Source organism: Ascidiella aspersa, chromosome 3, assembly GCF_963924565.1.
Source record: "Ascidiella aspersa chromosome 3, kaAscAspe10.2, whole genome shotgun sequence".
NCBI classification, from domain to species: Eukaryota; Metazoa; Chordata; class Ascidiacea; order Phlebobranchia; family Ascidiidae; genus Ascidiella; species Ascidiella aspersa.
The window spans coordinates 20,996,255-21,020,816 of record NC_139449.1 but is presented as its reverse complement, the minus strand read 5'-3'; the positions used below and the strand labels follow the sequence as shown (position 1 = coordinate 21,020,816).

At 35.6% G+C, this 24,562-nt stretch overlaps 1 protein-coding gene across 1 annotated transcript; it reads left to right on the top strand.

Moving 5' to 3' along the window:
* The first annotated feature begins 11,359 nt into the window (after positions 1-11,359).
* Positions 11,360-23,646, top strand: LOC146160747 (gamma-aminobutyric acid receptor subunit pi-like). Its single transcript, XM_083385005.1, has 12 exons — positions 11,360-11,436; positions 12,691-12,809; positions 14,577-14,644; positions 14,950-15,033; positions 15,216-15,377; positions 15,549-15,618; positions 16,005-16,157; positions 16,792-17,025; positions 22,167-22,284; positions 22,703-22,802; positions 23,029-23,074; positions 23,258-23,646. Exons 1-12 carry the CDS (start codon positions 11,360-11,362, stop codon positions 23,644-23,646), a joined length of 1,620 nt encoding a protein of 539 aa, XP_083241131.1.
* The last annotated feature ends 916 nt before the right edge of the window (positions 23,647-24,562 follow it).

The window sequence follows — 24,562 nt, the reverse complement described above, 5'->3', positions numbered from 1 at the left end:
AACCTTCAATACAGAATTCGTTCATATCGCTTGCTTTATTCTGGCCGCGAAGCGTCTGGCTGCCTACTGTGCTTTTTTTGTCCAGCGCGTGCAACATTCATTGTGCGAAGTGGCTTATCTCAGTTAAACTAAGCGCGTGCGTGCGACTTGCCTTTTAAAAAGAGGCTTTTCTTAGTAAATTTACTTATTGCTTTTACAAAACAACATATTTTACCGCCGTAAGTTTAAATGAACAAATCTGCCAGGCAGTGTACACCACTCTGTTTCCAGTTTTTATGCTATGAATGAAATCACTTTAATTTCTATATGTTTGTTTAGTTATTTTCCCCCATGGGTTAATTATTTTAAATTGAAGTTCAAAATTGTCCTGAGGAGCAACCTATAATTTGTCTTTACAATTGAAAACTATTTAACAATGTTTTCTTTAGTTTTTCAGATACCTCTAAACACAAAAACGGCCGAATTTTAATTTTGCCCCCCTAAATTACACCCCTTTTTTTCAAGAGGTAAAATGTTTATTTTAACATCAGCTTTAAATGGTTCTCTAACATTTGTGAAATTTTCAGAATTTTATGTCATTTCCTTCTAGTGTAAATATATCATTGAAATTTCCTAAAGTGTTTTACATTTTGATCCCGCCGGATGAACAGTTCAGGGGTAAAGTTTACAATTTTGTTACTTAGCATTGTATATGTCATGTATCCATCATCCATAAATATATCAGATTTTTTTTACATTTTTTCATCTCTGAAAAGTGCCGAAAACCAAAATTAACAAAAAATGACAGTTTTAACCCCCTAAAAACCACCCCTTAGAACCTAGGCAATTTTTTTATATTAGAAACAACTTTGGGAGGGTATTTAACAGTTGTGAAAATTTCATGTTCCAACTATGTTTTTTTCCTTGTCAAAAGTGAGCCATAAAAAATTGACTGAAAAAATAAATAAATAAAAAAAAAAAAAAAAAACTAGACAGGGTGTGCGGTTTTTGTATATTTTGCTAGGGGGGTATAGCGCGGTTCTACTATATTATACCAGGGGGGTATAGCGCAGTTCCACTTTACTTTACCAGGGTGTTATTCCTTAGTTGTTCTATATTCTTTCAACGGGTCTTATTTGTCAGCAGTGTCCATATACTCCCAATGTTGTGCTTCCAGTTTCGGTGCTTTAGCAGGCAAAAGCGGATGTGGCCCGAAGTTGCGTGTTATAGGTTGGACATGGTGCACTTTTACAAGATTGATTGCCAGTGGTCTTAATATAAATTTGGCTGCGAAGCAAACCTATAACTTGTCTTTAAATTGAAAAATATTTGACAATTTTTTCTTGCACCCCTATACGCCTCTAATTGGGGACAAAAATCAATAGTGTGATGTGTTCGATTTAGTTCTTTACAGCTATCTACTCTAATCTAGCGGCAGAAAACCTTCAATACAGAATTTGTTCATATCGCTTGCCTTATTCTGGCCGCGAAGCGGCTGGCTCCCTGCTGTGCTTTTTTTGTCCAGCGCGTGCAACATCCATTGTGCAAAGTGTCTCGTCTTAGTGAATTAACTTATTGCTCTTACAAAACAACATATTTTACCGCCGCAAGTCTAAATAAAAAATCTGCCAGGCAGTGTACACCACTTTGTTTGCAATTTTTTTTCCATTAAAAAATCACTTTAATTTCTATATTTTTGGTTAATTATTTTCCCCCATGGGTTAATTATTTTGAGTTGAAGGTCAAAATTTTGCTGTGAAGCAACCTATAATTTGTCTTTATAATTGAAAACTATTTAACAATGTTTTCTTTAGTTTTTTAGACACCTCTAAACACAAAAACGGCCGAATTTTAATTTTGCCCCCCTAAAATACTCCCCTATTTTCAAAAGGTAAAATGTTTATTTTAACATCAGCTTTAAATGGGTCTCTAACATTTGTGAAATTTTCAGATTTTTATGTCATTTCCTTCTAATGTAAATATATCATTGAAATTTCCTAAAGTGTTGTGCATTTTATCCCCCCGGATAAACAGTTCAGGTCTAATGTTTAAAATTTTGTTACTTAGCATTGTATATGTTATGTATCCATCATCCACAAATATATCAGATTTTTTTTACATTTTTTCACCTCTGAAAAGTGCCGAAAACCAAAATTAACAAAAAATGACAGTTTTACCCCCCTAAAAAACACCCCCTACAACCTAGGCAATTTTTTTTTTATTAGAAACAACTTTGGGAGGTTATTTAACAGTTGTGAAAATTTCATGTTCCAACTATGTTTTTTTCCTTGTCAACAGTGAGCCATAAAAATTGACTGAAAAAAAAAAAAAAAAAAAAAAAAAATAATTCGGACAAAAACAACATGTGTCCAAAAAAAAATTTTTTTTTTCGGGCCACATAACTAGACAGGGTGTGCGGTTTTTGTATATTTTGCTAGGGGGTTATAGCGCGATTCTACTATATTATACCAGGAGGGGGTATAGCGCAGTTCCACTATACTTTACCAGGGTGTTATTCCTTAGTTATTCTATATTCTTTCAACGGGTCTTATTTGTCAGTGTCCATATACTCCCAATGTTGTGCTTCCAGTTTCGGTGCTTTAGCAGGCAAAAGCGGATGTGGCCCGAAGTTGCGTGTTATAGGTTGGACATGGTGCACTTTTACAAGATTGATTGCCAGTGGTCTTAATATAAATTTGGCTGCGAAGCAAACCTATAACTTGTCTTTATAATTGAAAAATATTTGACAAATTTTTCTTGCACCCCTATACGCCTCTAATTGGGGACAAAAATCAATAGTGTGATGTGTTCGATTTAGTTCTTTACAGCTATCTACTCTAATCTAGCGGCAGAAAACCTTCAATACAGAATTTGTTCATATCGCTTGCCTTATTCTGGCCGCGAAGCGGCTGCTCCCTGCTGTGCTTTTTTTGTCCAGCGCGTGCAACATCCATTGTGCAAAGTGTCTCGTCTTAGTGAATTAACTTATTGCTCTTACAAAACAACATATTTTACCGCCGCAAGTTTAAATAAAAAATCTGCCAGGCAGTATACACCACTTTGTTTGCAATTTTTTTTCCATCAAAAAATCACTTTAATTTCTATATTTTTGGTTAATTATTTTCCCCCATGGGTTAATTATTTTGAGTTGAAGGCCAAAATTTTGCTGTGAAGCAACCTATAATTTGTCTTTATAATTGAAAACTATTTAACAATGTTTTCTTTAGTTTTTTAGACACCTCTAAACACAAAAATGGCCGAATTTTAATTTTGCCCCCCTAAAATACTCCCCTATTTTCAAGAGGTAAAATGTTTATTTGAACATCAGCTTTAAATGGTTCTCTAACATTTGTGAAATTTTCAGATTTTTATGTCATTTCCTTCTAGTGTAAATATATCATTGAAATTTCCTAAAGTGTTGTGCATTTTGACCCCCCGGATAAACAGTTCAGGGCTAATGTTTAAAATTTTGTTACTTAGCATTGTATATGTCATGTATCCATCATCCATAAATATATCAGATTTTTTTTACATTTTTTCATCTCTGAAAAGTGCCGAAAACCAAAATTAACAAAAAATGACAGTTTTACCCCCCCAAAAACCACCCCTTAGAACCTAGGCAATTTTTTTTTATATTAGAAACAACTTTGGGAGGGTATTTAACAGTTGTGAAAATTTCATGTTCCAACTATGTTTTTTTCCTTGTCAAAAGTGAGCCATAAAAAATTGACTGAAAAAAAAAATAATAACTAGACAGGGTGTGCGGTTTTTGTATATTTTGCTAGGGGGTTATAGCGCGGTTCTACTATATTATACCAGGGGGGGTATAGCGCAGTTCCACGATACTTTACCAGGGTGTTATTCCTTGGTTATTCTATATTCTTTCAACGGGTCTTATTTGTCAGTGTCCATATACTCCCAATGTTGTGCTTCCAGTTTCGGTGCTTTAGCAGGCAAAAGCGGATGTGGCCCGAAGTTGCGTGTTATAGGTTGGACATGGTGCACTTTTACAAGATAGATTACCCGTGGTCTTAATATAAATTTGGCTGCGAAGCAAACCTATAACTTGTCTTTATAATTAAAAAATATTTGATAATTTTTTCTTGCACCCCTATACGCCTCTAATTGGGGACAAAAATCAATAGTGTGATGTATTCGATTTAGTTCTTTACAGCTATCTGCTCTAATCTAGCGGCAGAAAACCTTCAATACAGAATTTGTTCATATCGCTTGCCTTATTCTGGCCGCGAAGCGGCTGCTCCCTGCTGTGCTTTTTTTGTCCAGCGCGTGCAACATCCATTGTGCAAAGTGTCTCGTCTTAGTGAATTAACTTATTGCTCTTACAAAACAACATATTTTACCGCCGCAAGTTTAAATAAAAAATCTGCCAGGCAGTATACACCACTTTGTTTGCAATTTTTTTTCCATCAAAAAATCACTTTAATTTCTATATTTTTGGTTAATTATTTTCCCCCATGGGTTAATTATTTTGAGTTGAAGGCCAAAATTTTGCTGTGAAGCAACCTATAATTTGTCTTTATAATTGAAAACTATTTAACAATGTTTTCTTTAGTTTTTTAGACACCTCTAAACACAAAAATGGCCGAATTTTAATTTTGCCCCCCTAAAATACTCCCCCATTTTCAAGAGGTAAAATGTTTATTTGAACATCAGCTTTAAATGGTTCTCTAACATTTGTGAAATTTTCAGATTTTTATGTCATTTCCTTCTAGTGTAAATATATCATTGAAATTTCCTAAAGTGTTGTGCATTTTGACCCCCCGGATAAACAGTTCAGGGCTAATGTTTAAAATTTTGTTACTTAGCATTGTATATGTCATGTATCCATCATCCATAAATATATCAGATTTTTTTTACATTTTTTCATCTCTGAAAAGTGCCGAAAACCAAAATTAACAAAAAATGACAGTTTTACCCCCCCAAAAACCACCCCTTAGAACCTAGGCAATTTTTTTTTATATTAGAAACAACTTTGGGAGGGTATTTAACAGTTGTGAAAATTTCATGTTCCAACTATGTTTTTTTCCTTGTCAAAAGTGAGCCATAAAAAATTGACTGAAAAAAAAAATAATAACTAGACAGGGTGTGCGGTTTTTGTATATTTTGCTAGGGGGTTATAGCGCGGTTCTACTATATTATACCAGGGGGGGTATAGCGCAGTTCCACGATACTTTACCAGGGTGTTATTCCTTGGTTATTCTATATTCTTTCAACGGGTCTTATTTGTCAGTGTCCATATACTCCCAATGTTGTGCTTCCAGTTTCGGTGCTTTAGCAGGCAAAAGCGGATGTGGCCCGAAGTTGCGTGTTATAGGTTGGACATGGTGCACTTTTACAAGATAGATTACCCGTGGTCTTAATATAAATTTGGCTGCGAAGCAAACCTACAACTTGTCTTTATAATTAAAAAATATTTGATAATTTTTTCTTGCACCCCTATACGCCTCTAATTGGGGACAAAAATCAATAGTGTGATGTATTCGATTTAGTTCTTTACAGCTATCTGCTCTAATCTAGCGGCATAAAACCTTCAATACAGAATTTGTTCATATCGCTTGCCTTATTCTGGCCGCGAAGCGGCTGGCTCCCTGTTGTGCTTTTTTTGTCCAGCGCGTGCAACATCCATTGTGCAAAGTGTCTCGTCTTAGTGAAACTAAGCGCGTGCGACTTGCCTTTTAGAAAGAGGCTTCTCTTAGTAAATTAACTTATTGCTCTTACAAAGCAACATATTTTACCGCCGCAAGTTTAAATGAAAAGTCTGCCAGGCAGTGTACACCACTTTGTTTGCAATTTTTTTTCCATCATAAAATCACTTTAATTTCTATATTTTTGGTTAATTATTTTCCCCCATGGGCTAATTATTTTGAGTCAAAGGTCAAAATTTTGCTATGAAGCAACCTATAATTTGTCTTTATAATTGAAAACTATTTAACAATGTTTTCTTTAGTTTTTTAGACACCTCTAAACACAAAAACGGCCGAATTTTAATTTTGCCCCCCTAAAATACTCCCCTATTTTCAAGAGGTAAAATGTTTATTTGAACATCAGCTTTAAATGGTTCTCTAACATTTGTGAAATTTTCAGATTTTTATGTCATTTCCTTCTAGTGTAAACATATCATTGAAATTTCCTAAAGTGTTGTGCATTTTGACCCCCCGGATAAACAGTTCAGGTCTAATGTTTAAAATTTTGTTACTTAGCATTGTATATGTCATGTATCCATCATCCATAAATCTATAAGATTTTTTTTACATTTTTTCATCTCTGAAAAGTCCCTAAAACCAAACTTAACAAAAAATGACAGTTTTGCCCCCCTAAAAACCACCCCTTACAACCTAGGCAATTTTTTTTTATATTAGAAACAACTTTGGGAGGGTATTTAACAGTTGTGAAAATTTCATGTTCCAACTATGTTTTTTTCCTTGTCAAAAGTGAGCCATAAAAAATTGACTGAAAAAAAAAAAAAAAAAAAAAAAACTAGACAGGGTGTGCGGTTTTTGTATATTTTGCTAGGGGGTTATAGCGCGATTCTACTATATTATGCCAGGGGGGTATAGCGCAGTTCCACTATACTTTACCAGGGTGTTATTCCTTAGTTATTCTATATTCTTTCAACGGGTCTTATTTGTCAGTGTCCATATACTCCCAATGTTGTGCTTCCAGTTTCGGTGCTTTAGCAGGCAAAAGCGGATGTGGCCCGAAGTTGCGTGTTATAGGTTGGACATGGTGCACTTTTACAAGATAGATTACCCGTGGTCTTAATATAAATTTGGCTGCGAAGCAAACCTATAACTTGTCTTTATAATTAAAAAATATTTGACAATTTTTTCTTGCACCCCTATACGCCTCTAATTGGGGACAAAAATCAATAGTGTGATGTATTCGATTTAGTTCTTTACAGCTATCTACTCTAATCTAGCGGCATAAAACCTTCAATACAGAATTTGTTCATATCGCTTGCCTTATTCTGGCCGCGAAGCGGCTGGCTCCCTGTTGTGCTTTTTTTGTCCAGCGCGTGCAACATCCATTGTGCAAAGTGTCTCGTCTTAGTGAAACTAAGCGCGTGCGACTTGCCTTTTAGAAAGAGGCTTCTCTTAGTAAATTAACTTATTGCTCTTACAAAGCAACATATTTTACCGCCGCAAGTTTAAATGAAAAGTCTGCCAGGCAGTGTACACCACTTTGTTTGCAATTTTTTTTCCATCATAAAATCACTTTAATTTCTATATTTTTGGTTAATTATTTTCCCCCATGGGCTAATTATTTTGAGTCAAAGATCAAAATTTTGCTGTGAAGCAACCTATAATTTGTCTTTATAATTGAAAACTATTTAACAATGTTTTCTTTAGTTTTTTAGACACCTCTAAACACAAAAACGGCCGAATTTTAATTTTGCCCCCCTAAAATACTCCCCTATTTTCAAGAGGTAAAATGTTTATTTTAACATCAGCTTTAAATGGTTCTCTAACATTTGTGATATTTTCAGATTTTTATGTCATTTCCTTCTAGTGTAAACATATCATTGAAATTTCCTAAAGTGTTGTGCATTTTGACCCCCCGGATAAACAGTTCAGGTCTAATGTTTAAAATTTTGTTACTTAGCATTGTATATGTCATGTATCCATCATCCATAAATCTATAAGATTTTTTTTACATTTTTTCATCTCTGAAAAGTACCTAAAACCAAACTTAACAAAAAATGACAGTTTTGCCCCCCTAAAAACCACCCCTTACAACCTAGGCAATTTTTTTTTATATTAGAAACAACTTTGGGAGGGTATTTAACAGTTGTGAAAATTTCATGTTCCAACTATGTTTTTTTCCTTGTCAAAAGTGAGCCATAAAAAATTGACTGAAAAAAAAAAAAAAAAAAAAAAACTAGACAGGGTGTGCGGTTTTTGTATATTTTGCTAGGGGTTATAGCGCGATTCTACTATATTATGCCAGGGGGGTATAGCGCAGTTCCACTATACTTTACCAGGGTGTTATTCCTTAGTTATTCTATATTCTTTCAACGGGTCTTATTTGTCAGTGTCCATATACTCCCAATGTTGTGCTTCCAGTTTCGGTGCTTTAGCAGGCAAAAGCGGATGTGGCCCGAAGTTGCGTGTTATAGGTTGGACATGGTGCACTTTTACAAGATTGATTGCCAGTGGTCTTAATATAAGTTTTGCTGCGAAGCAAACCTATAACTTTTATAATTAAAAAATATTTGACAAATTTTTCTTGCACCCCTATACGCCTCTGATTGAAAACAAAATTCAATATTGTGACGTATTCGATTTAGTTGTTTACAGCTATCTACTCCAATCTAGCGGCAGAAAACCTTCAATATAGAATTCGTTCATATCGCTTGCCTTATTCTGGCCGCGAAAAGGCTGACTCCCTGCTGTGCTTTTTTGTCCAGCGCGTGCAACATTCATTGTGCAAAGTGTCTTGTCTTAGTAAAACTAAGCGCGTGCGACTTGCCTTTTAGAAAGAGGCTTCTCTTAGTAAAATTAACTTATTGCTTTTACAAAACAACATATTTTACCGCCGCAAGTTTAAATGAAAAAATCTGCCAGGCAGTGTACACCACTCTGTTTCCAGTTTTTATGCTATGAATAAAATCACTTTAATTGCTATATGTTTGTTTAGTTATTTTCCCCCATAGGTTAATTATTTTAATTTGAAGTTCAAAATTGGCGTGAGGAGCAACCTATAATTTGTCTTTATAATTGAAAACTATTTAACAATCTTTTCTTTAGTTTTTTAGATACCTCTAAACACAAAAACGGCCGAATTTGAATTTTGCCCCCCTAAATTACTCCCCTTTTTTTAAGAGGTAAAATGTTTATTTTAACATCAGCTTCAAATGGTTCTCTAACATTTGTGAAATTTTCAGATGTTTATGTCATTTCCTTCTAGTGTAAATATATCATTGAAATTTCCTAAAGTGTTTTACATTTTGACCCCCCCGGATGAACAGTTCAGGGGTAAAGTTTACAATTTTGTTACTTAGCATTGTATATGTCATGTATCCATCATCCATAAATATATCAGATTTTTTTTACATTTTTTCATTTCTGAAAAGTGCCGAAAACCAAAATTAACAAAAAATGACAGTTTTACCCCCCTAAAAACCACCCCTTACAACCTAGGCAATTTTTTTAAAACAACTTTGGGAGGGTATTTAACAGTTGTGAAAATTTCATGTTCAAACTATGTTTTTTTCCTTGTCAAAAGTGAGCCACAAAAAATTGACTGAAAAAAATAAAAAAAGAAAAAATAATTCGGACAAAAACAACATGTGTCCAAAAAAAAATTTTTTTTTTCGGGCCACATAATTCGGACAAAAACAATATGTGTCCAAAAAAAATTTTTTTTTTTTCGGGCCACATAATAATTCGGACAAAAACAACATGTGTCCAAAAAAAAATTTTTTTTTTCGAGCCACACAATAATTCGGATAAAAACAACATGTGTCCAAAAAAAAAATTTTTTTTATCGGGCCACATAATAAACGTTAAAAAGAGACATTCGAGTAAGCAAAACTTAATAAAACAAAGAGTCCTTTACGAACCGCCTTGTAAACCCTTCAAGCTCCCCTTTTTGACTTTGGTGTATTTGTTGATTGACGAACTAAGGCTGGTATCATTTTTACCTGCTAACCTGCACTAAACCCAAACTTATAAAGAATCTAAAAAATACTAGCTCGGTAATCTATTGCAATATATTTTCACCCCCTTTTTGTGATGAAAGCGCCGTTGTACCACTGCACTGTTTATTACGAAAGCTATACAAACTATAGAAGTTTCTTACGTTGTGAGTTTCGTGACCGATAAGACTTCTGTCAAAGCCAAAATTCATAAACTTTATATTTTACGGTATGTCTTACTTTGACTTTTATGTGGATAAAGTCAATAGAGACATTGGGTCGCAGGATATTTTATAATTTGTTGGCGCTTTGCTGGATTATACAAGTCATAACAAAACGCTATGTATTCCATAATATCATTCATAGGCTGAGGAATATATCGTAATTGTTGTGCAATACAATGATTTTCCAAACAAGTGTCTGTCTCTTAACCTTTTATCGATTATCCAAATACTAATCGTAAGTATAACAGCAAAGCTTAGGCGACCATGTCTTCTTAACATGAACTCTTCACAAGCCTTTGTATTGCTTTCAAATTTTTCCAAAATTTCATAGTATTGTATAGTCGACGTCACAAACAATCCAAACGGCCTAATTTTGAGTCGAGACCCATAGGTTAAGAAACACTGTTCTAAACAATTGCCATCGCAACAAGAAATGTTTGCCAAATATAAGATAAAAGTCATTTTTATATTTCCCTTTTGTTATGTTAAACACGAAACTAGTTTCGCTTAGTTCGCATGGCTTAACAGCATTAAATGTTATCTATCAATAGTGTATTTCTTTACTTTGTGATTATTTGGTTCCCCTCTACATTTTACTTAAAAAGAAGTACTGTACTTACTTCATTATTTACGTCAAATGTTTTGTTAAACCGATGGATGTTTTGTGACGTAGATTTACATATTAAAAAGTAACAGTTTAAGGAAAATCGAGGTATTGAATGGAAAGTGGTGCTGTATATTCCATAAGGTTTAGGGCACTTTTAAATTGTTAAAGTATACCCCTAGAAACCTAGCAGCCTTACCTGGATGTCAATTTTTAAACAATATCCTGAAGACCGCCATAAATAAAAAATCAGTTTGATCCTTTCTTCTTTTTTTTACCAACCAACTTTTTGCATAAGCTGGGTTAAATTAGCCTAGTTTAAAAGTTTGTTGGAAATTTGAGTCACAATCTATTTAATTGGATCGATAAAAAATACTCATCGATTTCATTTCGGCCAACAGTAACCTCATTAATCCCACGGGTATAAGAAGCGGTGAGTTTCAGTTCATATTTTACTACTTGAAAGTTGAAATCAACAGCATGCAACAGATGGAGAAGATATAGAGAGTAATGACAGCGCTACATAGCTGGGTTAAAATTTGTTCATTAAATTTTTATCGAAGCTGTATAAAGCAAATTAGGTTAAAACTATAGACGCAATACTACTTTTTTACAGAGCGGTAAAACGTTGGCGCAATAAGAAAGTCCAGACAATTAAGTTAAACAACAGATCTCTGTGTGTGACAAGTGTTTTCAAGATTCGATATTGCTCTAGTCAGGAAATATCGGAAAAGTAGTTTAAAATGTTCTTAAACATAAAAAACCAGTATTAAATATAGTGTTTATAAAATGCAGAAAGGGGCTACATGCAGATCGCAAAATACTTTTGTCTAGATTCTTTTGCAAGTATACGTGTCGACAAAACAACTGCAGCGCTATTCATTAGCGTTCGTCATGGCGCCGACAGTCTCATTTTATGCCACAAGAATTATCTGGTTGCTTCTGGGTTTAAGGGCAACATCTGCATCCAGGTATTTTGTTTCTAAAATATTTACTATAATGTGTTTCGTTGCCAGTTTAATTTTACACACAGTGAAATAGGGCCTCCCGGTCCCTACTATAACACATCCTTTGATTGAACTTTGGAAGGTTATATATTTTAATAATCGTGCTCACTAACAGCCTAAAATTTTCTAATTAGTTCCAAATCCTATCGACGCCGAAACTCCAACTGAATAAAATATCGTGAAGAAAAAAGTTGCAACTATAGCATATAAAACATCTTAGTCCAGCTGTGTTTTGGTGTAATTAGTTAACCAACCTATGATTTATGTAAAATAAAAAAATAATGATTCCTAATTTTTATGCCCTTGAATAAACTGAACACGAGAAAATGAATCGCAGTTGGGATATATTAAGCGATTAATCAGGACCAACCAAATTAGGAAACAGCAAAATAATGAATGTTATTTAAATAATAAAGGCCAAAGCTTTGCCCGTAAATTAAAGGGTAAAAATGGGTTTTGCTCAAATTGAACGGTTTTTCGCAAAAAAGCGGGACGTTTTTGAGTAGATAATTAAAATTCAGACGGGTAACAATTAACCTCGAAAATCAAATAACGAACGACTCGGCAGCCATACTAAAGTCGGTTTGGGATCAACGTTTTTATTCGAATTCAGAGACCGAAGTTGCGCTTATGGTGAAATATGTTCCTCTTATCATTTTATAAAATGACTGACTTCAATTAGGACCGAAAGGTGTAAACTGTAAAGAATAATTTTGGGGTGAACCGCTACTCGTTTCCGATTTTCTGATCGTGGTAGCTTTGGGTACGTGAAGACAGTGTTGTAAACAACTCAAAAGGACTTAAGTCCCAGAATTGTCATTTGTAGAACAACTTAAGTCCAAGTCAAGTCTTTTTGAATAAATAACAAGTCAAGTCCCAGTCCAAGTCATTAGTTGACCAAGTCAAGTCCCAGTCAAGTCATAATTACAGCATGTCAAGTTCAAGTCACGTTCTTGTCATAAAAATAAAACGTTTAACTTTAGAATTTTTAAACTCGTACGATTATGAACATTAACCTAACTACAAAATAAGAAAAACGCAACATATAGCAAGCAATGGACAAATAGCTCAATTTTCTAACAAAAAATATTTCATTTTGCCCAAATGACTTAAGTTAAGTCAAGTCATTTGAAAACAGTGACCTAAGTGTACTTTAGTCAGGTCATTGACTTAAGTTATTACAACACTGCGTGTAGATTGACAGGTTTTTAACGACAGGGGCCCCCAATCGAGCTACTGGAGAAACCCCAAGGCGGAGATGCGATACGGAGTGGTGGTGGAAACTTTGCTCGACCCCGATCACTATCACAAGTACATCCGTCCCGATATAAACCTCGGTAACTTGTTAGATAACATTTATTTTATTAATTTTGTCTAAGCCAAGCAGTTAATCCTTACATACATTTCTCATTGATCGAGAGATTCGGTGAGTTTGCAATGGCTTTCAGTGCACTAATGATATGTAAGCCGTAATCGTTAGTCAAAAAGCAGCTTTAGAAGGGCTAGATTTCAGTTGTTAACACGCATATGTGTGCACATATGTTTCATTGAATAAATTTCTCTGTAAGCAATTATTCGTGTGTGTTAAAGGCGAAAACAATTCGCTTGTATTTAAGACTTAAACTAAATGCGTTAAGTCAATTTATTTGTTGGATTACATTCTATAAATTATATTGTGAATGTAAGTCACAATACACTTAAGGTTTAAAAAAAAAATTTGTAAAATAGGCGATTACTTTTAAATTCGTATCAGATTCACGTTTGTAAATTGTGGTTTGATAATAGATGATTTTGACTCACAAGATGGGTAACCAATTACCCCGGATTCCAGGAGCGAGTCGAGTTAATTACCCGAACCACACCGTGAGGCATTCGGCGACCTTACGAAACAGCACATTTCCCCTATGATCGGCTGAAATAACATTTGCTCGCACGGGAATAATTGGCAAAGTCACACCAGTCGTTGAATACATTAGCAATTCACATCGTGCCTCGTCGCCTTTTTTAATTAACAAACGACATTCGAAACCAATGATAGACAGGTTTATTTGTTTCAGATAATTAAAATCTGCTTGCAATAGGTTATATATATAATACTTCATATCCAAGCGCGGATCTAGAATTTTGTTTAGGGGAGTCATGACAATTTTTTCAGAGATAACGGGACAAAAGTTAAGTCAAAACGTGACATCACAAAGTTACATCTACACGTGACGTCAAAAAGAAGTGATCTTAGTCTTAACACTGTACCCAGTTCGTTTATTATGTTAAAGTTTTTGGAAAAAGGAGGTGACTTTGAATACAAAGTCCATATTACAAAGATGTCATCGATTTGCGCAATGCGAAAAAACGCCTTAAGATAGTTTAAGTTGCCAGAACTTTCATTTCGATGGTGCGATAAAAGCACGACGCCTTTAGGCTAAAACGAATTTTGTGAAAAGGGGGACATACCGGAAACATAATCCAGATTCCTTGTTTTGCATTTACGTAGTTAAAATAGGCCACAAAATACAGTTTTTTGAGGGGACATAGCCACGTGACCCCTGGATCCGCCCTGATCATATTGGGTTGCATTACTGGAAAACTGTGGGTGCAAATGAATTAATTCCACCCGCAGTTTGGCATTACTGGAGCTTTGTTTAACCAAAAACAATAAGGGGTATAAGCTAGAAATAATAGGCATAATACAGTGAAAAAACCGCAGTGCGCTGTCATTGGTCAACATGGCTGTCTGAACACGTTACAATCAAATGAATTATGGATGCCAAACGAGTTTGGGTTATTCGATACGCGATATGCCACCGAATTGCTTTGCAAGTTTGCGATTAAATGTTTATTACCAATGTACGCAAATTTATACGACATAGGATCTTATTATAATGTTTACATGCGACGTACACAAAGAGGGTGTTGGGCTTTAAAACTACGTAAAATTAAATCCGAGGCGTCTATCAAAATTAAAAAATGGGCTTAAAGGAGAGAGTAATCCAGTTTGTAAAACCTTCTGAATATACATTCATACATTTCCGTGTGCGATTTGGCTTCTGTAAACCTGAGTGGCGATTTTTCTTTGGAAAAGTAAATTAATACCGTGCTTTTCCCAGGCAAACCAGTCGATGTGAATATATCCCTGGCCGTCACCAGTTTGGATCGCATCTCCGACAACGATATGGTAAGTTTATTTCCTGGGTAAGTCACCAGCCAAAATTTGTACTAACATCGCAACAGATTCAGATTCAGATTCAGATTCAATTTATTTTTGTGGATCTTTGCAAACATTGAAAAACAAAATAACATAAAGAATAACACAAGGACAGCGCAACACCGGAAACATTTGAAGCTGCTGAAATACTAATAAAAACGACTAAATCGTTTTAAAGCAGTTATTACTTCGTGAAATTTGTGTAGAAGCTCAACCGTGTAGAAGCGGTCGGTTAGTCATTTCATCATACACTGGACTAAATTATATCTTTACAGGAGTACACAATTACCTTTAACCTGCAACAGATTTGGAGAGATTCAAGACTGGACGGGACAAAAAGTGTGCGCGGATACAAACAGGTAGCATAGACATATAGTTTGCCCCTTACTGTCCAACTACAATTAACATTTTTAAATTTATTGTGACCAGCCAACAGTCAATATAAAAGGGGTCTTTAATTTCAAGGGCTAAACAAACAAGAAACTTGAGATTTTTATTTTTATTTTTATATTGACACAAAGAGTTCGCAACTACTTTGCAGACACTCACGATGGACGGGTCGTTGGGAAGCCGAATCTGGGTGCCAGACACCTACATCGTAAACTCACACACGTCTTTCATACATGACGTCACGACCAGGAACGGCCTTATTCGACTTTACCCAAACGGCACCGTGCTCTACGTTCTGCGCATTACAAGTCGGGTGCGTATCGATTTTGTTGCGCCTGCACAACTATGCGTCGATATATTAAAAAAAATTACAAAATAATTTTCAAATTCTTGTTCACGTGTTTGTCCACCTATATTTTGTTATTATACTTCTGTATTATAATTCATGTCTTTTCAAGGAGATGTAAGTATTATTTCTTTTCAGGTGTCGTGTCCAATGAACCTTCACAAATACCCAATGGACGAACAAGTCTGCAGACTTACGCTGGAAAGCTGTAAGTATAGGAATGACGGAAAATACGTACACAAAACACTTCATTTATCAATAGGATATTATATACCATAATAGGTTATAAAATAGTATGTACGTAGTTATAGCAAATAGTTACAAAACATGATCATAAAGCGAACTGCCACCCATATTATTTTCGAAAGATCTAAAGTTTTTTTGGGTAAGGAATACTTTAAGGAAAGGTGTTTATATTAAAGGTAAGGTGTTTATACGTATTTCAGATATTGTAGGTGTCTATGACATTAGGTAGCCTATATGTATAGTGTTTATACCAGTGGTTCTCAAATGGGATCGGTGTGGAGTTATATGATGGACGCACAACGGCATTTTGAACCCTTTTATCATCAATGTAATTTTTTTTCCGAAAAGGGTCTTTCTCGGACAAGGATCTATCATACAAATGGAGTAGGGCGGAGAAATGCGGACCAGACGGTTCTGTCACGGGAATGGAGTATGTGGTCCTTTCGCAATTCAACCTTACAAAGTGTCAAATATATCATGCAACCCATAACAACATACTGGGTAAGGAAAACTTCTGGTGTAAAATTACGATTTGGATATACCAATTGGCACTGTGTTTGAAGCTAATTGTATATTTTACGATTACACTGTTGTTGCAAGGCATTGTATCAATTATAAAATTATTCATCCGACAAATATTTGTATTATATATACCAACGTTTCAATGGTTCAAGAAATCTTCATCAGGGCAATAAACTTGCGACTTAGCCAAAAATATACATAGCAGTTAAACAATAAAAACATAATGAAACATGGCTTACGAAACAAGGCAAATGAACAAAAAAAAAAAAAAAGATAAACGCGATAAGAAGGCTGCAGCTTTCTATAGGCCGCTAGTGCACTAAAAATGATAAGCAGGTGTAAGATATGCGCCGTGCTTAATGTTCATTGTATTAACGTGATCGTATAGCCCACAAATGTTGGTACATTTAATAAAGTATTTGTCGGATGAACAACTTTATAATTGTATATTGTACATTGAAATTAAAAATGAGACTTAGTTTAGTGGTTTATCTTTGTCAAATCACTTTGTGTTGAAAGTATAACTTATGGTAAAGCAATAAGTTTTTTGTTCTGTACTACCACGACGAGTGTAATTAATATGTTGTTCTAGCCTACATGATTTTCTTTGTAGGTAACCATTCACAGATTGTCCTGCAATTTTATTTGAAGAGGAACATGCTCTTCTTCCTCATGCAAACTTATCTTCCCTCTGTACTCCTCGTTATTCTTTCTTGGATCTCATTCTGGATTAATATGGAATCGGTGCCTTCTCGTGTTGGACTTGGGGCTACCACCGTTCTCGCTATGACAACCCTTATGATAGGAGTTTACAACAGCGGTCCACGGTCCACGTCGTACGTTAAAGGTAATATACACAAATTGCCATTTCTTCTATAAAAAGTTTCTAGTGCTTATACTCTATTATTAATGCGTTTTGTGTTTCAAGTGAGCCAACTGAAAAAAAGCGTTAATTTTATTGGTTTTATTTCTCGAAAAAAAAACGAACACGAGTTATAACCGTTAAATTAAACTGGTCAAGGCTTTTTATTGGTCAAGGCTTTATACACAATGTGGCAGAAAATTGTTCTCTCACTGTTCATCTTTAACTCTTCGCCTTTAACTCATCTCCTCTGACTCTTCACCGCTAACTCTTCTTCTCTAACCTTCTCTGATACTTCTTCTTCCAGGTCTTCTTCCAAGTCTTATTCCAAATTTTCCTCCAACTCTGCCTCCCACTTTTCCTTCGACCCTTCTTCTATCTATTCCAACAAATCTTCAAACTCTTTTAACTCTTCGAAGTCAATTTTTAACTCTAACAGAGGTTCTAAAAGTGCCCGGTGCGATGCCTTCGTTGCTGTGAATTTATTTACATCATTAAGGGAATAAAACAATTCATTAATTATTTAATAACCACATTCTATAAATTTTTGTGCTATCAATATTTGTTTAACGACAAATTGTATTGAAATCTTGAAAAGCATTCGCACAACGGTGCTTCATCGGGTATTCTCTGCTTGAACCTTATGAAGCACGTTTGTGTGAAGTTTGTCAAGATTTTAACACAATTGTCATTACAGTGCTAACTGCTAACCAATTACATTCTGATTGACTTCGGCGCAATACAAACACGGGCCTGAGCCGTCAGATGTATCGATAAATGATAAAGCCAACCCTGCAGCCATATAAACAAGTTAACAGTACAATTAGTAGTCGGCAAAACACATAGGATGTCCTACAATAGAACTTTTTTTCGTGATTATGGGTAATTTTGAATTTTAGCTATGTTTTCACGAAATACAGCATGTGATTTCATTCTACTGTATTTTCAAAACACAATGGGCCAAAAAAACTTTTAAATTCCTGTCCAGCAAACGAAAGCGTCGCAAGAAAGCAGTTTGAGTACCACTTTTCTCAAAGCAGTATGTCATAATTTACATCGGGTATGTCGTATGTCATATTTGCGATTGCACTTGACAACACATGGTGATTTCCAGAAGCATCGATCGTTAATCACAAAAAACTTTAAGATACATGTTCAGTGCGATTATTACACCACGTTCGTGTTCGTGTACAGTACATGGATCAGCCACAGTTGCGTAAACGTGGCGCCGTAGAGCTTAGACCAGTGTTTCTTAACCTTTTTTACTAGAGGGCGCATCTAGAGACATTTGAAAACGAGGCGGTGCACCTGGTGAGCGTAGCTAGCGCTAAATTTTTCTGGTATACCGATATTTGTCTTCAATTGCTTGCAATTTTTTTACATATAAACTTGAAATAGCCTTAGGACCGAAATTAAAGCAACATCAACCTCGGATCAAAGGCAGTTAAAAATAGGGCGTGAATAGGACTAATACCTATAATAGTCGTAATAACGACTAAATCGAATAAAGACCTAAACCCATCGGAATAAGACCTAAATAAAGGCCTATACAACCCTTTATGTAGCCCCAAACCCTACCCATAACTATCACTAATTCCCTTAATTTATTAACCCTAATTCAACCTCACAATTACACGCTGCTAGCCCCAAACAGGGGCAAAAAATCCTGTGCAAAAACAGCGGCGTTTAAACGTCGACAGCAAAACAGCCAATGTCAGCCAGGTGTCCCCAAATCGTCCCATATCCTCTACCTAGAGTTTTAGGCGTTAGTGCGTTCAGTTAGGTTTCATTTCGATTAATTTAGGACTTATTGCGACATGTTTGGTCTTATTCAGCCGATTTTTTATTTTATTCTGTCGTTTGTGAACAGGGATTTTCAGCTCTGACTAACCTACTGTGTGTTTTCATACTTTACCATATTAAAGGCTGATTTTTTTTCTTTCTCTTTCGGCCGTAAATTTGTGAGTTCAGGCCCTGTAACGAAATTATTAAACATGAGGTCCACCATTTTTTTAGTTGACTTGCACGCATAAAGTACGTTCAATCATTACTGAATGAATAAATTTCAGGAGAATGCTTGCAGTTACATCAAAAGCGTGCATGTTGCATCAATTACTGGGCAACTTTTTCCCAGTGTCCGGCCAAAACAAAAAAGGGTTTTACAGCAATAAAGTTCAACCCAAAAGTTTGTTGTCAAAACATGATATTTTTTACAGTATGTTATACAGTATGATACGTATGATAAATCTTTCATATAGTGAGTAACCCAGAATTTTACGCAATTTAAAAGAGTCTATTTATATTCTAAAAAACGAAGGCAAGGCGTTCGAGCGAAGCGTAAAAATATGCATTAAAAAAGATTGTGAGTTTAATTCGCCAAAAGATTTATTGTTGCAGAGAAATCCTCTAAAAAGTTGTAGTATAGCACAAAAAACAGTGCGTCTATCTTGTTAAAATTCTTGGTTTGAGTTAAAAAGTCTTACTTGCGTTAAAAAGGTCATACCGGTATTATAAATACTTTATAGTTGCATGAATCCCATTATGTTGCCGACACTGCATGTTGAAAAATCCACGGCACAAAACATGAAAGCTGTAGCATAAGTATTTACAAGAAGCGCCTTCAGTTTTCTAAAAATTAATCCTCCACCAAACCAAAATCCTATAGATTCGCGCCAGTGAGCAATCCGGTTGTTACCTGGATTTAACGTTACGACTGCTAGAAATCTATTAAAGCAATTAGTGTGGTAGCCCGGAAATATAAAGTCAAATAAATTTAGCCCTAGCGCATCAACTGGCTTTCAATTAAATAATTAACCAGGGAAAAGTTTATAACATTTTGCAATTTAAGTCGTTTCAATGGGCTCTGAAGTAAACATGTCACATGAAATTTTGATTGAAACGCATACGGAATCAATTTCCATTCGCTGATTAATAATGCAGGCAAAGTCATGAAGGGCTTAATTGACATTTCACCCTTGTAGAAAAGGCTTAGTTCAGTAATAAATACTTTATATTAATTAGCGCAATATAAATCCTCGTGAGGAATGAATGAATTCTCAAGAAAGAAAATCACATTTACTCGTCATATACTTAAGTTAGACGGCGTGTTAAATTGTGGCATACCTAACTTTAATCCATTGGACGATTTCTATTGATTTCTGGCTATGTCCTGGATCGACATATGTCAAAATTTCACAAGTAATATAAAGAAAAAAGGGCTTAAGGTTATCCATTCGGCCGCTCACCTGCAGGTTTACTAAACCATTCAGAGCCGCGTCGATATTGTGATTCCTGACAAATATTAAAAAATAAATGTATAAATATAAAATACAACATAAAAATGCACTTAGTCCTACACTTGCTGGGTCCTGGTCGTTGTTTGGCGTACAACTGCTCCGTACAGTGTTTCCAAGTTTCAATAGCATGTAGGCTACTACAGCGTATAACAAAAAACTTCAGTATCTTTGCTTGTATCCCACAAATCTCAGAAGAGTGAATATATTGCTTTGTAAGCTTTGGTGATCAACTTTTAAAACCAAACCTTACTGCATAAGCCACAATTCAATGAAAAATTTTTTATTGTTTTAAACTTTCCGTGTTTTTAACCAGGGAGTCGAACCATTTGACTTTTCCGGTTCAGGTTCGGTTCGGGTTCAAGGATTTTTTTGGAATCCGGTTCAGTTCCGGTTTCGGTTCGGAAGAATTTAAAAGTTCCGGTTCAGCTCCGGTTCAACCATTGTTATTTCAAAACCGGTTCATAAAGTTCCGGTTCAGATACAATATAATTTGCGTTAAATCTCAAAATGTGGGTCGATAAATGTAGAGAATAAATCTAAGTTACGTGACTTATTAAAAAAAACAGCAACTCATTATTGAAATATCTAAAACATACATAATCAACAATTTTTTCATTCAATATTTATATTTTTTTCATAAAATTTCGACCATGGCGTAACTTGACTCTGTAAAATACAAGTTGACGTCATGCTGGAGTGAACCGCTTTTATTTACAGGTTCGGGTTCGGTTAAGGTTCAGGTACTTTCAAATTATTCGGTTCAGTTCCGGTTCGGCTTCTTAAAATCTTATAAAACCCGGTTCAGGTTCGGTTACGGTTCGGATAAAATTGTCCCAAAACCGGTTCATAAAGTTCCGGTTCGGTTCCGGTTCGACTCCCTGTTTTTAACTATACCTCTCATACAAAGATAAAGAGGTTGACACGTTTTTCGGTGTTTTTGCAATAGCAAATATAGGATTTTTAAATATAGTTTTTTTTTCTTAGGGTTTTTTCTTTTAAATGCGTAATAGCCTAAACTACTACTGACATAGGCTATCTAAAAAATAATTTATAAATCCATTTGGGCTTGCGGTCGTGCAATTTGTTATTACCATCAGAAATAATTTGAAATGCCGCACTTGGATTTACCAGTAATCAAACAGATGAACCCACGCGAACCCCCTTTGAAAACCACCCCATTATGGATCTTCCCTAAGGGTAGGCTATAATAGTAATTAGTTCGTTGTGGCGATCCTATTGACTGCATTGTTTTTTAACAAGAACCTTTGTTGTGGCAAGACGCAAAGCAATTGTTGTATATATGGAAACAATGCATAATTGCATATGAATATTGCTGGATGCCGCTTCATCGACCTTTTATCATTATTTCAGAAACAATAACATCGCGAACACAGGTCACAGGGCATACGCCACTCAAATTAAGATAAAAATAAAGGACGTCAGGTCATGGCTATAGCCTAATTTACATACGTAACAAACGAGACAGAGTGCAATTGTTTTAAGAGAGAAATTACAACGTTAAACAGCGATATTTAAAACTTACAATTTTTCCAACTATAAGAAATAGGAAAAAACTTGTTATTGTAAAGCCACCAAACGTTTATTAAAAAAACAGCGCAATATATGGAATTCCAACTGATAAAAAAACATCGGTTTAAATTTAATAATCGTGCAAAGTACATAGTTTTCTCGTGCAAAAATTTAGTTTTTAGTTTCTTAGCGCCTTAAGAGGATTAGGTCAGCTGCATTTCACGCAAAACCCGGAAATCGATAAACACGACGAGAAAATAGACGAAAACTGAATCGATGATTGATTTTCTCCACTTGCAGCGGTTGACTTTTACGTTTGCGTGTGCTACGGATTCGTGTTCGCCGCGCTTATGGAATACGCAGGAGCTCATTTCTTAAGCCGCGTCTACGGGAGAATGGCTTCGCAACTGTCAAAGACGTAAGTTGTCAAAAAAAATAAGAAGGGCATTTTGCTAGTGGCCCAAACACACCGAACAAATCGTCGGATATTAAATCGCTATAAATTGACTTCCATCTCTCGAATCTGTAAATTTATTTTTTTATGATGGGAGAATAATACCTAAAACCAATAAAACTTGAACGAAAAAAAATAATCCTGAAACGTATCTCTTATGTGTCTACTCTCCTTTTAAGTTGTGCAATTTATCAAAAGTTTATTAGATTGATCCCCATTAAACTCTAAACCAAGAAAACAACATTCTGGCTACACATAACTTAAGACTTCCTAATTTGAACCTGTTATTTGATGTAAAGCAGTCACGTTTGTAACAATTTTTAGTTCAAAATTTATAAAAATAAAAGTAAAGATAAAGATTTTAAATGTTGTTAAACTGCAGCTGTGTAGCGTCATGTTCCCCATCACATCAGAAGGAAGAGTCAGAAATTGCAGAACACGACCGAAGAGAAAATATCTACACTTTTCATCGCAGAGAAAACGTATGCCTACACAAATTCATGTCAGATAAAATTGTATGTCTTTATCAACTATATATCATATATAAAATATCATTTATTTTCAATAAAGTTTCCGGAAAAATCTTGTATACTTTTTTATCTACAACTAGCAATTTTAGTTGTTTTTTACAATGTAGACAATGCAGATAGTGGGAAAGCGATTGAATTCCCATTTTATCATACTTAGCAACTTGTTTATTTTTTTTAGATTCCGAAAATTCAATTTAACAGCGAAAAGGAAAGATCTCACGGAGGTAAGTGTGATAGAACTATTGTATTGTTAGAGTTTAATTCAGGGTGCATACCTCAAATGTTGTATACATTCTTATCAACAAACTTAATTCTGGCATATCGCCTACGTCCTAGAAATATGAGAAAGTAGAGGTCATCATTTACTCTGGCAAAACCGAGACCTTCGAAATTACCTTATTTAACAGTTGCGGAAAGTTTGTTGCGGCGCATTTCGATGGCATCCGTCCTCAACGAGACCAAACAGAAGTCGAGTTCATCTTGTAACGGGCGGCCTGGAGGAATAAGAACTATCAGGGACGAAGAGTCAGGAGCGTCCAGCCAGTATCATTTCGGCGAGCGAAAACGAACGGAAGACTGCGGACACTGCGAATCGCTTCGTGTTCTCAACAAGATCGCGGGCCTAAACCATCGCGCCACAAAGATGGAAAAGATCGACCAGTACTCGCGCATACTCTTCCCTACAGCTTTCGCCTGCTTCAACGCCATCTACTGGTGGGTGTACCTCACTATGGAGGACATTCCCATTGCAAATTACGGGCACATTGCGCAAGCGCCTATAAGCCCGTACGCCTAGAGTTGCTTGCATTTTCGGAGTTTGGATATTTAAGTCATTCATAGTTTACTGTCTCTATGCTCTTCACTAAACACTACATATTTTCCTGGGTAACACCCGATTTTTTGGAGAGCAGTAAACACTAAAACTGCATTGACATGTACATTGACATTAATACTTACACCCGGGAAGTTAAAAATGTTAACTTTCTGCCGGTGCGCAGTTCAACTATGGCCCTTCCTACAATTGGCGGCACCAGCTCCTCAAATGGAAACTGCTTCTCCGACGACTGGGTCCGAACATTTACTGACACTTCAGATATACCCGGTCTAGTTTTTGGATAATGGCAAGAATACAGCCCCTGCATATTTACCTTTTACGTTACATTTTACTTTCTTTAAGTTAGTAAAAAAGTTCAGCCCACTTGAATGTTTTCATCGTAGTTACTGGTTTTCAACGGTATTTTCCGTTCAAGCATTGGGTCAATGCTGAACAGGGCTGCGGACTCGGCACTCGGGACTCAAAAAGTCGGTTGGTTTTGCTGGAGTCGGGATCGGGACTTGAGTAAGACCACGTAAAACTATCCGAGTCCTGAGTCCGACATGCGCATGCGCAGTACCAAATTTCAAAGCTGATATAGTCGCCAACTAGAAATTGTTAAGGTGGAATAGCATATGGAGAAATTTTTTCCAACCATATATTGTGAGTGAATGAATTATACTGTGAAAACGACACCCCTATAAGTAGAGTGCTGAATATCCACGTTACTTAAATTGGCGGAACACAGGTAGAGTCTGGGTCGGACTCGGGACTCGACGAAATCGCACATTTGACGGAGTCGGATTTGGGTTTATTGTTTTTGCCGGGTCGGACTCGGGTTATTTTTAGCCGACTCCGCAGCCCTGATGCTGAACACGGTAATAATGCGAAAAACTAG